This window comes from Neolamprologus brichardi, chromosome 23 (assembly GCF_056152115.1).
Source record: "Neolamprologus brichardi isolate AB-2024 chromosome 23, ASM5615211v1, whole genome shotgun sequence".
Classification (NCBI taxonomy): domain Eukaryota; kingdom Metazoa; phylum Chordata; class Actinopteri; order Cichliformes; family Cichlidae; genus Neolamprologus; species Neolamprologus brichardi.
This window is the reverse complement of record NC_142125.1, coordinates 7,181,906-7,199,332: the sequence shown is the minus strand read 5'-3', so window position 1 is coordinate 7,199,332 and position 17,427 is coordinate 7,181,906. Positions and strand designations below refer to the sequence as shown.

Here is a 17,427-nt window from a genome sequence, read left to right as displayed (position 1 = left end):
CATACTCCGATGGAAGCATCGGAGAGCAAGTATCTTGCCCAAGGATATTTGGCATGCAAACTGGGGGAGCCAGGGATCAAACCTTCTCATCAGCAGCTGACCCGCTCTACCTCCTGAGCACCCCAATAATGTATGTATGGTCGGAAGGGGTCCCATTTCACTGCAGGCAAGATGTACGTATAACATTGCAAGTGACAATTGAAGGCATAATCAATCAATCACCATCAAGACAGAGGCGTGCTTGCACCGGTCTTTAGTATTAATACCAAGTCAAAGCAGAGAAAAGAGATCTTTATTTTTTCAGCAAACAATCTCAGATCTTTGTGGCTTAAAAGATGACATGAAAATGGATTTGTTTCAAGTGCTGAGTCACTGGGACATAGTAATGGATAAAACAACACAATGTAGTGAAAGATGTGACAACACTGTGATTTATTTTTATTTGAAAGAAACAATAGTAAACCATCTGTGCTGTGTATCAGTAATGTTGTAAAAACATTTGAATACTTCAATTAATATAATGAAAGAAAACAGAGCAGCATGTCAATGTAGAGTAACAGTGCTGATGTTAAAAAAAGGAAAATGCTCTTATATTGCAAACAAATCTGGATTAAAGCGCTATTAATGTATTTTTTTGTTGGAAAACAATTTTCTTTTTTTAATCGGCTCAAATTAGATTCTATGTCACAGCATCCTGTTAAGTGTTAAAACAAATAACCTGCAGAAATTGTGTAATTAAAAAAGGAGATCTATCCAGTTACACAATTCTGAAGGCATAAAGCAAGAAACCTGAAACAATACACATGAATGTAGCTGTAACTGTAGCTTTTAGTCATTTAAGATCAGCTGGTCTTTGATGTTAATATACAATTGCATCACTCACTTAGTAAGCTGATGAGTTATGAATTTTCCATCATTGTGTAGGCAGGTACATTTTAACCCTGCCCAGCAAAGCAGTGGGATCCTGGAGGAAAGCTGGAAAGTTGTTCTTGCTAATGTAGGCAGCCGAGCCCACAGCAACAGCCGACAGAAACAGAGGCCACTTATACGATCTACTGGGTTTGGGCTCATCGCATTGCCTGGTCTGCATAGGTTGAGCCATTCTCTCCCACTGAGTGAGGATTGCCTGGCGGGCTCCAGCCCACTTTCCTGGCCCCCTGAGACGATACTGGTATGGCGTGCAGGGACCAAAGAGCACATTCATTCCCAGCCTGGGGTCAGTCAGCAGCATCCTTGAGATGTTGGGTTGAACTCCCACTAGCTCTGCTATTTCATCCATGTAGCTGACGTAGTCCACCTGGATGGTGTGTCTCTGACTGGTGACATACCTAAAAAAGTTCGAGTTGAACATATGAAAATGCCGATCTTAAATATGGGTTTCTATAAAGCTGAGTAAATCCACTTCATTACCTTTGAGCCATGGCCTCCTGCTTACACTGAATATCTTTTAGCATGGCAGCTGATGGAGGAAGCTTTATGCAGCCTGTTTGAAAGGGGACAAAGCCGTTTACTGTAGTAAAAATAACAACTCTATAAAAAGTCTAAAATCCTGAGTGATGAGAAAAAGCTGTGTTAAAGAAAAAGTCATTTTTACCTTTGAAGACACGTGTAGCCCATCTGGCCTGCATCTCAGAGATGGGCATAACAGCTCCCACTGGCTGCACCAGACCAATGATAGCCAGAGTGGGGCGTTCGAGTTCAGGAGGAAACACATATTTGTACAGAGATGCTTTGTTGTTAGACACAGAGACCACCTGTGAAGCCAGGAACGGAAAGGAAAACTGGTATCCTGTAGCAAACACCTGAAAGACAGCGGTCCATGTTAGTCAAAAGTCAATTTCACTGATCTCTATGAAGGTGAAGAAAAGTATGTAATTCCAGACCTACCACCAGGTCAACATCTTCCACTACACTTCCATCATCAAACTCCACACTGGAACCTTGAAATCTGTGGATGTTGGGTTTCACCTGAACTGTTCCAGAGAGGATGCGGTTGGGAAGCTCATCATTCACTGTGGGATGTTGGCTGAACAGCCTGAAATAAAAAGTCAAAAATACAAAAAAATTCAGAAAGGAGTTTTTTCATATTATTTTATTTATACAAAAAAAATCTAATTGCAAACGTGAATATCAGAAAATGTCAACGTTGTCAGGCACTGATTTTGACAAGGGGTTGTTGTTGTGGGACCAACATTTTCAGCCAGAAGTTTCATACTTTGAACTGGTTGTTTACACTGGACATTGCACTGTTGTTGCATAAAATAACACCTAAAAAAGCAAAATATTGCATGCCGCTAACACATCACGCTGCTTCCGGTGTGTGCCACTGTTCAGAAGGACAAAGGTGAGCACAAAATGGCCATAATTTTTGTCTTAGAACAACCACTTGGAAAAATCTAACGTGGCAGATTATATTACATTCTATACTAGCTACAAATACAGTACCTGTGTTTTGGCTTTAGATTGTAAAGGCCATGATTGAATCTTTGGTTGAGCCGACTCTCTGCCATACTACATAAAAAATCAAAGGGAAGGATTTTCCTCAGAATGTCTAGGATTCTATTAAAAGTCAGGTCAAGGGGCACCCCATTGTCTCCAACTCTGTTCAGAACCCAGGCTCCTCTTCGAGTGCTCAGGTAAAGCTTTGAAGAAAAGAAAGAGTAGTTAGCTCTCTTGTTGCTTCTGTCTGAATTGTCTCAATTTTTACTTTCTAAACTACTAATATTACTAATATGTAAATAAAGGATTAAGAAGATGTAAAAGTTAAATAATTCTGCCCATTGTTTGGTTTTACATGCTTGTATTTATATTGGATTCAGCTTTAAAACTGTGAGAATCATGAAGTTTCACATGTTAAATACTAAATCAGTTCAGACACATTCTTACTCTAATGATGCGACCAACTCATTCCAACCTGCTTGGTGACTCTACTCAGTTCCACTGCTATGTCTCCTCCAGAGTTTCCAATTCCAATCACCACGACCTTTTTATTCCTCCACTCCTCGGGAGTCTTGTAGTCTCTGCTGTGGAAATACTTCCCCGTGAAAGTTTCAATGCCTGAAGAAAATAAGACAAACTTATGGTGGGTAGACACAATGTTTCAATACTTCTGCTCTGACCTATATTTGAAGATACGTGAAAGTGTCAAGGGTTGATTTAAACAATAACAATTCCCAAGATGTAATCGATTGTAGGCCAAGGGTCACCTGGAAAGTCATGAAGAGGCATATTGGGGTTGCAGTGATGTCCAATACAGATCATCACAGCTTCAAAAATGTGTTTCTCTTTCTTGCCATCCTTGTTCTCCGTTTCAACAACCCACTCGCCTGAATGAGAAAAATCTGATTTCTGCTTCACCTGCAAGACTTTGGTCTGGACAACAGAAAGACAGACACAGGGGACAGAACAAAGTAGTTTTTTTTCTATGAAATTAATGTTGTAGTAATTAGGATTTAATTTAAATTATTTATCTTTTAATTATGTGATACAATTTACCATTTCAGACATCATAAAGCATTCTTACATTAAAGCGTATGTGCTTGGTGAGCTGGAAGTGGTCAGCATACAGCCGAAAGTAGTCCATGATGAGGGAGTTGTGCATGAAGTTTGGGAAGTGTGCAGGGATGGGAAAGTCACTGAAACACATCCTCTCCTTTGAGGTGTTGATGATGACAGAGTGGTAGATGCTGGCCCTGTCTGGCTCTGGATTCTCCTAAAGTTAATAAATAAATAAATAAATAAAAGAGCTGAAGCACCATTACTCTTTCAATGCTCGTCAGAGGCCTGAGTACAGTTTTATTGCATTTGTAGTTTAATTATATCTATGTTTTTACGCGTCTAATAAATATTATGATGCAAACATTGTACTTTGTTTTTCACACCATTTATTTTAGAGTTTACATTTCCCAATATAATCTGCTGTATTACTGATAATTATTGAAATTGAGAATATTTAATGCTAAAACTTTTGAACTAGGTATTAGGCTTCTTGAGAAGGATTACCACTTTTTCTCAAGTAAGAAATCTAAATACTTGTTTTGTCACTGAGCAAACAAGATATCTGATTCAAAACAGTGCTTCAACCCTTGTGCACTGTCACTTATCACGCAATAAATCAGTGCACAAGGTTGTATATGAGCTTGAGAATTGTGCCCGCACCATTTTCAGCATAATATTTATTTCGGATCAAAGTCTCAGTGCGCACCATGTGCCCTCGAAATGAAGAAAATCCACTTCATATGTATGAAAAATGATAAAACATGACCAAAAGTAAAGTGATTCACATGGCGTCAGCCAACCTTAAACCTCCACAGACCACCAATGTCATCGCTGCTTTCGAAGCACACAGGCTCCAGCCCCTCATCCAAACAGCACTTTATGCAAGCCAGACCCGAAGACCCTCCTCCGATCACTGCCACACGACGGGTCATACTGCAGCTCTGCGAAGGAGACAGTGCAAAATATGTTTACAGTTAACAAGAAGCTGCAGCCAATGAGCTGCGCAGAGCAGGAAGTTGTGCAGAAAACAAGAGTAACAACAACGTTACATTTATTTTTCCCGTTAAATCTCAGGCTCTCCAGTTATGTTTACATTACTGCCGAAAAACACTTCCTCTAATACTGAATATGTGCCACATTTAAAACTTGGCAAAAATCAAAGTGACTTAATATGTTTATTAGCTGTTCGAAACGCCACACAACGCAGACAACTCAATAAAGAGTGCAATCGTTGCCAAACTTTTCCAGACTGCACGGACAGTACAAACAGTTCCCCCAAAAAAGTAATCCCGTTACTTTACTGATTACTTATTTTCAAAAGTAATTAATTACTTAGTTACTTAGTTACTTTTTAAAAACATGATTTACAACCTGAATAGGTGATAAAGCAATAGATCTTTCAGCCCAATTCTACTTTTTCTACATAATCCATCATACAAAATGTAATCAAATGGAAAAGTCTCTTTTTAAAACTTGTTTTGTTAGTTTTAATCTTTTAACTTTATGCATGAAGCAAAGTTTTAATTATATGCACCATTCTCTGACTGGAAGAAATTAGTTTAACATTTAAACCTATTTTCTGCACATTCCAGCACATACACACACACACATTATTATTTTTTTGTGTTTACACTCACTCTTTCAGATGCAAGTAAAACACAGCAGAAAATAAATAAAGTCAAAGACTAGCGGTCCTTTTGCTCTATTTTCACCTGTAAAGAAGGAGTAGAGTAGGCGGAGGTTTATCCTGGTGCAGGTGTGCCGCAGCGGTCAGTGGAAGGATACCGCAGTTTCTCTGTGAGTTTGTCATTACGTCGTAGCTACTCGGTGCTTGCTTGGAAGTTTAGGGTTTTTTTTTTTCCGCTGTAAAAAGAAGTTTTCTTCCCACGCACAGCGGACACTAATGTTTTTGTCACTTTTTACGGAATCAAACTCAAAATAAGGTCAGTACTTCCACGCTTTAAACGCTGCACGCTCATACTCTCTCCCGCACTCGATATATTATCCATTGTTGATCTGCACACAGCTGTTGTCACGAACATCACACTCTCTTACCTCACTGTCATGAGACATTCTCGCAAGAAAATCACGGTTTTAGTAACGCAGCGTTCCTACGGGAAAGTAACGGTAATCTAATTACCGTTTTTGCAATAGTAACCCCTTACTTTACTCGTTACTTGAAAAAAGTAATCGGATTACAGTAACGCGTTACAAGTAACGCGTTACTGCCCATCTCTGATAACGTCAGTGTGAATTTACAAGCTCACTCAAGATCTTTTTCTGCATAAAAAAGTAAGCCTCATTGTAAAACTGTCATACTAATATATGTTTACTTCTGTAAGTCTAAAGACTGTTAAAAAAGAAAAAAAGGATACGAAATGTTCTGGACTCAAATGAAACGGTTACATTTTTAGGGTTTTCTGGGGGCTCAAGTCAAGGAGTGGCACCTTTCATAAAGCCCTATACCTAACCTAACTGAAAATGATGACGTCCGAAGCCTCGCTGCCCGGCTGTACCACGTGACTGGTTCATGAAGTGGTTCGAACTTTGCTGCGAGCTATGACAGCGATATAAACCCCTCAGACTTCATTCAAAATGTACGTGTTTGATGGAGAGTTGCGGTTAGTGAGAGTTTGGAGGTTTATGAGAGTGAGGAGAGAAAGTCAGGAGAGAATGGAGCCAGCTAAGAAGAGGAGGATGTCCTCCCCTGTGTGGGAACATTTTGATCTTATTCCTCCCAACAAGGTATGTAAATTTCTACAGAAGATGTATTTTCATAATACTGATGGTGCAATACAATTTATGTTAAGTGGCTTTACTTTTGTACAAGGTGAAGTGTTTGCTATGTGCCAGGGAGCTGGGATATAACAACAACACCTCATCCATGCTTAGGCACTGCTGTCCAGCTTTGCATGAGAATAAGGGGAACACAGATTGTGGAGCAAGACCAGGTGAGCCATCAAATGTCACGATAATGTAGCATGCAGTAATGTTACTAAATTATATAACAATATCATACAACTGTAATAAGTTACGTGTGTGATATTTATATTTGTACTTTGTTTTTGTTGTCTTTCCTCAGGAGAACAATCTCAAATAGATGAAGACCTAGTTAGCATGGTGATTGAGGACTCCTAGCCATTTAGCATTGTTGAGGACAAAGGATTTAAAAAGATTTGTTCAATCATTAAATCCTAGCTATGTTCTCCCCATTAAAAAGGTCATAAAAGCAGTGAAAATTTAGTTTTTACAGAATAAAATGTGGGCAGGACTGAGGCTCAAAGCCTCAGTGTGTAGCTGTCCATACCTCAACGTTACAAAAGCACAACCACTGTCCACACCCCAACCTCACCTCACAGTAAATGATCATTTCCATTTTAAGCATTTCCAAATAATCATTTTCCATACTGCCAGTATAAATATACACAGTATACTGCTATCACTACAATATACATGGTTTACACACTCCTTTTGTTGTTGACATTTACAGGCTGTGTGCAAAAGGCCACACTCTTCAAATTCATGCCAACTAATATTTTTACGTCCAGTAGATGTCCTACTAGAGCAAATGAAGCCTCAAGACGCTTTGCACTGGGGTGAACCAATTGGATGAAAAGCTTCAGTGCTTCATGAAGCTTCATCTGCCCATCACTAGCACTAACTACTATGCCAAATTACAACTTGGCCTATGGCATCAATTAGTGCACAAATATACAAAAACCATCAAGTTCCAGTTAAAATACATCAAAGTCATTCAAGCTGCGGTCAACAGAAAGTTTTGCCTCATGCTCACCCTACCTTTCTGCTCATCAACATCAGGTGCTGTGAACAGGTGAGTGCAACCACATTTATCATCTACCACACCCATGAGACACGCCCCACACCCGTGAACCAATACAGTGAGTCCATTTAAACCAACCCAGTTAGTCAAAAAAGGAACAACTCATATGGCTCCTACACTGACTACCCAGGGTCTTGGAATGAAAAGCTTGGTTTTGTTATCGAGTTGTTAAAGTCCAACGTCCAATGTCAGACGTGACTGTTTCAAAATGACCTGGTTCAGCTTTCCACCATGAAACGCATGACCCTAAATTTCAGAAACAGCCAGACAAAGTAAGCAGCATCAATTCCCTCTTCAAATTATGTGCCACAAGCTGAATTCTACAGTGGCAACTGAAAGTTTTTCCAAGCAGTCATTTATGTCAATACCAGTTTCAACTGAAAATTCAGCAACAAACCTCAAGCAGTATCAAGCTTTGTTATATGTTGGACCAGCTGAGAGGTAAGTAAAGGATTTTAAGGAAGCAGGGACATTTCGTGCTTCAAATACCACAGTGACACTGCTTAAATGTTGTTGTTTTTTTTACTTACTTTGCTACTTCTAATGAAACACTGTCAAACAGCACTGATATGCTTGCGTATGTTGTCATGCATTACTAAATCAACCTTTAAGTGTTAAAAAACTCTCAGGGTACCGCAAGTCCTCAGCGTTCAACCTGCCAATTGTTGTGGTGTTTTAGTCTGTGTCTCCATTCTCTCATTTTCCCTGTTTGTGTGCATTTATGTGTGTTTGTGTGTGTGTATGCACTGGCCTTTGTGCATTGTGGGGACCAAGTTTCAGACACACACCTGGTGGCAGTAACACACCTGCTCTGATGATCTTGTTTGGGCAGCTTCATAAGGAAGGAGCAGTGATCAGTCTTTGCTGGATTGTTGCCTTGAAAGCGGTAAATGAAGCGATGCTCCTGCTCCTATTTTTTTGGGTTAATTGTGAAGATACGTTAACTGGTCTGTCCCTGTGCACATCATTTAGAAATTGTGAGATATCCAGTTGTGAGCTGACTCTGGTGTGACAAAGTTACTTTGTCTGCATCTAAAAGGAAGCCTTGTGGAGACTGGACCTTCCAACTGCTAAGATGTTTTTTGAACAGTGTTTTTTCTGTTGACTGTGAATAAATGCACTGTATTCAGCCGTGGGCGTGAGTCCTGCCTCTAAACATGACACAAATCTTTGAGCCCTAAAAAAATAAATACTTTAAAAGAAGAAAGAAAATCATGGACTCTTAAGCTTGAACCTCTAAGCAAAAGCCACAAGTAGCCATAAAGTAACTGTAGAAAACATGTAGACTTATGGAAATGATTTATTAGAAATTTTATTGGAAAATTTCATTACTGGCTACTGGAACGACCACAGATTGTTGGCTGAGTTATTTGCCAGAAAATAAAATTAAAAAACAAAAAGCAAAATTTTAAGATAGCTGCAGAAACTCTTCTGTTCAGATTCTAGTGCAGAGTTAAACAAATCCAGAATGTATATTTTAAAAACTCATGTCTTTCATTGTTAAAAACAGTCTAATGCAGCCTCTTCGTTAACATTAGTACTATTATACTATTAGAAGGTCTACTGTGGTCCTCGTTGTAACAGTTGTTATGTTAGTATTTGACCACTAGGCGGAGCTCTTGTAATAATAATGTAATTAACGCATTTTATTTTGTATGTTTTATTTTTGTGTTGAGTATGTTAACATTTTCCTTTTTTGCCTACCGGATTGGTGTAAAGTTAATTTGATAGATGGAAAATGACCGGTCAATTTTGTAAGTATAAGGTAAGGGCAGAGGTCACTTCCTGTTTTGGGAAGTAAGGTCAGAGAAGTAGTGATGGGATTTCCGGCTCTTTTTAGAGAACCGGCTCTTTTTAGAGAGCCGGCTCTTTCGGCTCGGCTCACTAAAAAGAGCCGGCTCTTTCGGCTCCCAACCGGCTCTTCAGGTTGTTTTGTTGCTTTAATTATTTAATCATTAACAATAATATAAAATTATGCAGAAAAGGAATTACTAATGTAAAAAAAGTGGTTTTATTTATATATGTTTATATATGGCCCCTAGAGACAAAGCACGTACAAACTCTAAAGCATATACAAACTCCAAAAAGCACGTACAAACTCCAAAACACATTTCTAGCATGAACTGAACTTCCAAAACAGAGCTACCCAGATCACTTAAATTACACAATTGAAAGCATGTGTGTATTGTTTGTGTATTTATAGACAAGCACTCATATTTATTCAAATAATTAAAAAAAAAATCATTTACCTGTTACTACCACACACCAAATCCGGTTGTTGATACTTCCTGGCTTGTGTAGCCACTAGGTAACAAAAGCTCAACACTGCGCCCCAGCATCCTGGAGCACTTCTGTTGGCTTTTGTACTTGATTCTGAGTTTGTACGTGCTTCTGAGTTTGTACGTGTTTTGGAGTTTGTAAGTGCGTCTGAGTTTTTACGCGTTTTGGAGTTTTTACGCGTTTTGGAGTTTGTACGTGCTTTGTCTCTAAGGGCCACCATAAATATACTTTATTTATTCACTCCACATAAAATGTAATAAATAAATCATATAATACAAAGAACAACTATTTACATTTTAAACTTTTAACTATTTAAAATTTCAGCTTTTTCCTTTTAAACAAATTTACCTTGAAACAACACAAAACACTGCAAACCACAACACAATTAAATATAAATTAAAATATTAAAACAAAAAGAAGATGCACATTCTCTGTCATATGGGCCTGCATGATTTCTGAATCCTTTATCATCTGCAACTGAAAATAGTGGATGATTACTATACCTTTCTAATGTGACGTTGTTGTCCCTCGCTCTCTTTCTCTCTGGCTCTGATCTTGTGCTACTGCGAGTGTAACTAACGCCCCTCCCCCCTCTGCCCAGCGCAAAGTACAGGCCGCGCGTGCGAGTTTAGCGGAAAAAAGGGCGAGAGAGAGGGTGAGAGAAAGAAAAGAAAACAAACCTCACGGCTCCCAATAAGAAGCCGGCTCGCGTCGTTCACTTCAAAGAGTTGGCTCTAAGAGCCATTTCGTTCACGAACGACCCATCACTACAGAGAAGCTGCTCATGGTGACGGTCTAGCCGTGTAAAAGTCAAGCTAAGAAAGAAGAAATAAGTCCTAAGTTCCAATTACACCGGTTTGTCTACTTGCAGGCCAAAGTGGTATGTTTGTTTATATTTTGTGAATTTTATATTGTAATATGTTTTAATGCTGAAATATAATTTTCTTGTACATTTGTATTCACCAGTTCTACGGTGTACCTGTGTACGTTAAGAGAAGCACAGTAAACATCAGTAAAGAAGAACTCTCGTGTCTCTCGTGTATGTGTACAAGCCGGCATACTCGTGCCACTGTGGTCATTAATTAAATTAGCTAAACTCTGACCTTTAAAGACACGTGTGGCCCACCTGGCCTGCAACTTGGAGATAGGCATAATAGATTTCCACTGGCTGCACTAGACCAATGATAGCCAGCGTGGGGCGTTCGAGCTCAGAAGGAAACACATATTTGTACAGAGATGCTTTGTTGTTAGACACTGAGACCACCTGTGAAGCCAGGAATGGAAAGGAAAATCGGTATCCTGTAGCAAACACCTGAAAGACAGCGGTCCATGTTAGTCAGGACCGCTGAAGGTGAAGAAAAGTGGGTAATTTCAGACCTACCACCAGGTCAACATCTTCCACTGCACTGCCATCATCAAAGTCCACACTGGAACCTTGAAATCTGCGGATGTTGGGTTTCACTTGAATTGTTCCAGAGAGGATGCGGTTGGGAAGCTCATCATTTAATGTTGGATATTGGCTAAACAGCCTGAAATGGAAAGTTAAACGTTGCCCTACTGATATGATGAAAAAAATGAATTTACTGGCTTTCCAGTCATGCAATCATGAAGCCAAGTTTTTGTCCAAAATATCTGATAGGAAGAAATGCAATAAAGTCATCGAAATAGTAATAAAGATTTGCCCAACACAAGATTCAAGGGAGTCTGCATACTGCATTACAAATATAAAGTGCAGTTGTAGATATTAACTGTTACGGATTCAAAATATTGGAGATGGATACAAGAGGAAAACCAAAATAACAACACTGGTCCGGCCGGGTTGAGTCAAACGATGATTTTAATGTACACGCGTGGGAGATGGACACTGTACGCAGACAGCATCAGATCTCCAAATGGTGGAGCATTGATCAAACTCTTGTAGCCTCTAGTGGCCCCCACCTAATCATAAAAGCCTAAACATTCACATTCTTTCTCTCACATGGCGCCCAAACTACGACCTTGGCTCCCTGTTTATCTGCTCCTGCTGAGATGGGGCAGAAAACCTGTCCAGTATGCTCTGTTCTCTTCTAATCAGACAAATAAGGCGATGACTTTCTGCAAACAGTATTTCTTATAGCTCAGCAGTATAATGCATCATAAAACAATATCATTCATTCACAATAAATCAACAGTCTAATGTAATGCAAATCAGTTTAACAAATGTAATAGTTATCACCTTCTTCTAATTCAGGAGAATAATGCAAACTAAAACTACATAATAATTCACAATCTTTAATTAGGGGTATAACATGGCATAAGGTAATATTATAATCCCACATAACACAATACCTGTGCTTTGGCTTTAGATTGTACAGAGCATGATCAAATATTTTGTTTAGTCGTCTCTCTCCCAGACTACAGAAAAAAACAAAGGGAACAGTTTTCCTTAGAAAGTCGAACACTGTTAAAATACAAGTCAATGGGAATCCCATTATCCCCAAGTCTGTTCAGAATCCAGGCTCCCCCTTCGAGTGCTCAGGTAAACCTAGGATGAAATTAATTATTGTCAGCCATTGCTCTGGTTCTTGGTATATTTTTTTAATGTAATTCTCATCATATTGGTAGCGTCTGAACTACTAATAGGTTAATAATTCATGTATAAGGTGTATGTTTTGGTGGTATGGGTTCAGGTCCAAAAATGACAGAACTGAATTTAACTGAATGAATTTTGGGGTAAATTATTATTATTATTATTTTTTTAAAAAATGTTAAATGAGGAATCAGTTCATCTCAGTCCAACCTGCTTGGTGACTCTACTCAGTTCCACTCCTATTTCTGCTCCAGAGTTTCCAATTCCAATCACTATGACCTTTTTATTTCTCCACTCCTCAGGAGTCTTGTAGTCTCTGCTGTGGAAATATTTTTTCCTGCCAGAATGTATATTTTAAAAACTCAAGTCTTTTATTGTTAAAAACAGTCTAATGCAGCCTGTTCATTAACATTAGTACTATTATACTATTAGAAGGTCTACTGTGGTCCTCGTGCCACTGTGGTCATTGGAAGTCGAACCAGTCGTTCTCACTATGTGAGGATGGCCTGGCTGACTTCAGCCAAGTAAACTGATTAAACTTTCATTGCCTGTGCACAAAGTTAAAACTGATCAGTTCTGGATTTTCAATTTCATCATATTTTAAGCCTGTATAGCAAAGCAGTGGGATCCTGAAGGAAAGCTGGAAGGTTGTTCCTTTTAACATAGACAGTGAAGGACAAAGCAGCAGCCGACAGAAGCAGAGGCCACTTATATGATTTCCTGGGTTTGGGCTCATCGCATTGCCTGGTCTGCATAGGTTGAATCACTCTCTCCCACTGAGTGAGGATGGCCTGCCGGGCTCCAGCCCACTTTCCTGGCCCCTGAGACGATACTGGTACGGCGTGCAGGGACCAAAGAGCACATTCATTCCCAGCCTGGGGTCAGTCAGCAGCATCCTTGGGATGTTGGGTTGAACTCCCACTAGCTCTGCTATTTCATCCATGTAACTAACAGAGTCCACCTGGATGGTATGTCTCTGACTGGTGACATACCTGAAAATGATATTTAGGTTGAACATGTGCAGAACAAAAAGTGGCGTGTTACAGATCCTATATATTTAAGCAACCACAAAATCAAGTAAATATACTTTATTACCTTTGAGCCATGGCTGCCTGTTTCCACTGTATATCTTTTAGCATAACAACTACAGAAGGAAGCTTTATGCAGCCTGTTAAAGAACACAACAGTTTACTTTAGTAATAATGAAAACCTGTAAATGCCTAAGTTGAAAAAAAAAAAGTATTTTAAATTAAACTCTGACCTTTAAAGACACGTGTGGCCCACCTGGCCTGCAACTTGGAGATAGGCATAATAGATTTCCACTGGCTGCACTAGACCAATGATAGCCACGCGTAACATTCCTCCACAAAATGCTCTTTGGAGTATTCTGACTCTACATTTAGTCAGGTGATAAGACCAACTCAAAAGAACTCAAAAGGCAGCTTTATTGCTGAACACCAGAAATACAAAACTATATATATAATATATAATAACTCAGAAAAAAACCCTCTGCTGATACAGAGGTGCTGATATAGGAAGTAATCAATAAGGGAAGCAAAGTGACTGTACGCAGAGTCTGAAAAATTTTGGAAAATTTTTATCTGGAAAAATCTTGTCTTTTTCAGCTGCTGAAGCATCTACATCTGCATAAGCTGGGACCTTCTGAGAACCTGGACTTATATATCACTGAAATGACCAAGCCACTCACACACTCGAGTCTCCAGCTTGATTGTTCCAGCTGTGAGTTCCAGAATATAAAAGTGAAGACGTGCGCAACAAACACTGCACGTCAGCAACTGTAACACACACTTCATGTGTGTGCCACTGTTCATGAGAAGCGCAAAGGTGAGCACAAAAAGGCCATAATTTTTGTCTTAGAACAACCACTTGGAAAAATCTAACATGGCAGATTATATTACATTCTATACTAGCTACAAACACAGTACCTGTACTTTGGGTTTAGATTGTGTTGAGTTATTAACAATCTACACTAGAAAGTTAACTGAAAGTTCAATTCAGCTGTAAAACTGAAGCTTCATCCATTATCATTGCAAACAATGATGGTAAATGGACTGATTCTTATATAGCACTTTTCTGGCCTCCTGGAGTACTCAAAGCGCTCTAGACAACACGCCGCATTCACCCCACACACACAAGCACTATCATCTACTTTGAGTGCTTTCTAAGTATCGTTCATACGCATTCATACTCCGATGGAAGCATCGGAGAGCAAGTATCTTGCCCAAGGATATTTGGCATGCAAACTGGGGGAGCCAGGGATCAAACCTTCTCATCAGCAGCTGACCCGCTCTACCTCCTGAGCACCCCAATAATGTATGTATGGTCGGAAGGGGTCCCATTTCACTGCAGGTAAGATGTACGTATAACATTGCAAGTGACAATTGAAGGCATAATCAATCAATCAATCACCATCAAGACAGAGGCGTGTTTGCACCGGTCTTTAGTATTAATACCAAGTCAAAGCAGAGAAAAGAGATCTTTATTTTTTCAGCAAACAATCTCAGATCTTTGTGGCTTAAAAGATTTATTTACTAATAAAAGACATGAAAATGGATTTGTTTCAAGTGCTGAACTTTTATTTATAGTTATGAGTCATGTTTTTCATACTTTAGAGTCACTGGGACATAGTAATGGATAAAACAACACAATGTAGTGAAAGATGTGACAACACTGTGATTTATTTTTATTTGAAAGAAACAACAGTAAACCATCTGTGCTGTGTATCAGTAATGTTGTAAAAACATTTGAATACTTCAATTAATATAATGAAAGAAAACAGAGCAGCATGTCAATGTAGAGTAACAGTGCTGATGTTAAAAAAAGGAAAATGCTCTTATATTGCAAAAAAATCTGGATTAAAGCGCTATCTATGTCACAGCATCCTGTTAAGTGTTAAAACAAAAAGCCTGCAGAAATTGTGTAATTGAAAAAGGAGATCTATCCAGTTACACAATTCTGAAGGCATAAAGCAAGAAACCTGAAACAATACACATGAATGTAGCTGTAACTGTAGCTTTTAGTCATTTAAGATCAGCTGGTCTTTGATGTTAATATACAATTGCATCACTCACTTAGTAAGCTGATGAGTTATGAATTTTCCATCATTGTGTAGGCAGGTACATTTTAACCCTGCCCAGCAAAGCAGTGGGATCCTGGAGGAAAGCTGGAAAGTTGTTCTTGCTAATGTAGGCAGCCGAGCCCACAGCAGCAGCCGACAGAAGCAGAGGCCACTTATACGATCTACTGGGTTTGGGCTCATTGCATTGCCTGGTCTGCAGGGGTTGAATCACTCTCTCCCACTGAGTGAGGATTGCCTGGCGGGCTCCAGCCCACTTTCCTGGCCCCCTGAGACGATACTGGTACGGCGTGCAGGGACCAAAGAGCACATTCATTCCCAGCCTGGGGTCAGTCAGCAGCATCCTTGAGATGTTGGGTTGAACTCCCACTAGCTCTGCTATTTCATCCATGTAACTAACAGAGTCCACCTGGATGGTATGTCTCTGACTGGTGACATACCTGAAAATGACATTTAGGTTGAACATGTGCAGAACAAAAAGTGGCGTGTTACAGATCCTATATATTTAAGCAACCACAAAATCAAGTAAATATACTTTATTACCTTTGAGCCATGGCTGCCTGTTTCCACTGTATATCTTTTAGCATAACAACTACAGAAGGAAGCTTTATGCAGCCTGTTAAAGAACACAACAGTTTACTTTAGTAATAATGAAAACCTGTAAATGCCTAAGTTGAAAAAAAAAAGTATTTTAAATTAAACTCTGACCTTTAAAGACACGTGTGGCCCACCTGGCCTGCAACTTGGAGATAGGCATAATAGATTTCCACTGGCTGCACTAGACCAATGATAGCCACGCGTAACATTCCTCCACAAAATGCTCTTTGGAGTATTCTGACTCTACATTTAGTCAGGTGATAAGACCAACTCAAAAGAACTCAAAAGGCAGCTTTATTGCTGAACACCAGAAATACAAAACTATATATATAATATATAATAACTCAGAAAAAAACCCTCTGCTGATACAGAGGTGCTGATATAGGAAGTAATCAATAAGGGAAGCAAAGTGACTGTACGCAGAGTCTGAAAAATTTTGGAAAATTTTTATCTGGAAAAATCTTGTCTTTTTCAGCTGCTGAAGCATCTGCATATGCATAAGCTGGGACCTTCTGAGAACCTGGACTTATATATCACTGAAATGACCAAGCCACTCACACACTCGAGTCTCCAGCTTGATTGTTCCAGCTGTGAGTGCCAGAATATAAAAGTGAAGACGTGCGCAACAAACACTGCACGTCAGCAACTGTAACACACACTTCATGTGTGTGCCACTGTTCATGAGAAGCGCAAAGGTGAGCACAAAAAGGCCATAATTTTTGTCTTAGAACAACCACTTGGAAAAATCTAACATGGCAGATTATATTACATTCTATACTAGCTACAAACACAGTACCTGTACTTTGGGTTTAGATTGTGTTGAGTTATTAACAATCTACACTAGAAAGTTAACTGAAAGTTCAATTCAGCTGTAAAACTGAAGCTTCATCCATTATCATTGCAAACAATGATGGTAAATGGACTGATTCTTATATAGCACTTTTCTGGCCTCCTGGAGTACTCAAAGCGCTCTAGACAACACGCCGCATTCACCCCACACACACAAGCACTATCATCTACTTTGAGTGCTTTCTAAGTATCGTTCATACGCATTCATACTCCGATGGAAGCATCGGAGAGCAAGTATCTTGCCCAAGGATATTTGGCATGCAAACTGGGGGAGCCAGGGATCAAACCTTCTCATCAGCAGCTGACCCGCTCTACCTCCTGAGCACCCCAATAATGTATGTATGGTCGGAAGGGGTCCCATTTCACTGCAGGTAAGATGTACGTATAACATTGCAAGTGACAATTGAAGGCATAATCAATCAATCAATCACCATCAAGACAGAGGCGTGTTTGCACCGGTCTTTAGTATTAATACCAAGTCAAAGCAGAGAAAAGAGATCTTTATTTTTTCAGCAAACAATCTCAGATCTTTGTGGCTTAAAAGATTTATTTACTAATAAAAGACATGAAAATGGATTTGTTTCAAGTGCTGAACTTTTATTTATAGTTATGAGTCATGTTTTTCATACTTTAGAGTCACTGGAACATAGTAATGGATAAAACAACACAATGTAGTGAAAGATGTGACAACACTGT

General features: G+C 39.3%; 1 protein-coding gene across 1 annotated transcript; it reads right to left on the bottom strand.

The window, feature by feature from the left end:
* Positions 1 to 643: 643 nt before the first annotated feature.
* LOC148096000 (flavin-containing monooxygenase 5-like) lies at positions 644 to 10,211 on the bottom strand. The gene is made up of 10 exons (XM_087836358.1): positions 10,123 to 10,211; positions 4,299 to 4,439; positions 3,524 to 3,712; positions 3,207 to 3,372; positions 2,915 to 3,057; positions 2,446 to 2,642; positions 1,888 to 2,035; positions 1,595 to 1,802; positions 1,411 to 1,483; positions 644 to 1,328 (listed from the first exon to the last, which is right to left on the bottom strand). The coding sequence occupies exons 2-10, from the start codon at positions 4,428 to 4,430 to the stop codon at positions 914 to 916; spliced, it is 1,671 nt and encodes a 556-aa protein (XP_087692484.1). The 5' UTR covers positions 4,431 to 4,439; positions 10,123 to 10,211; the 3' UTR covers positions 644 to 913.
* Positions 10,212 to 17,427: the final 7,216 nt, after the last annotated feature.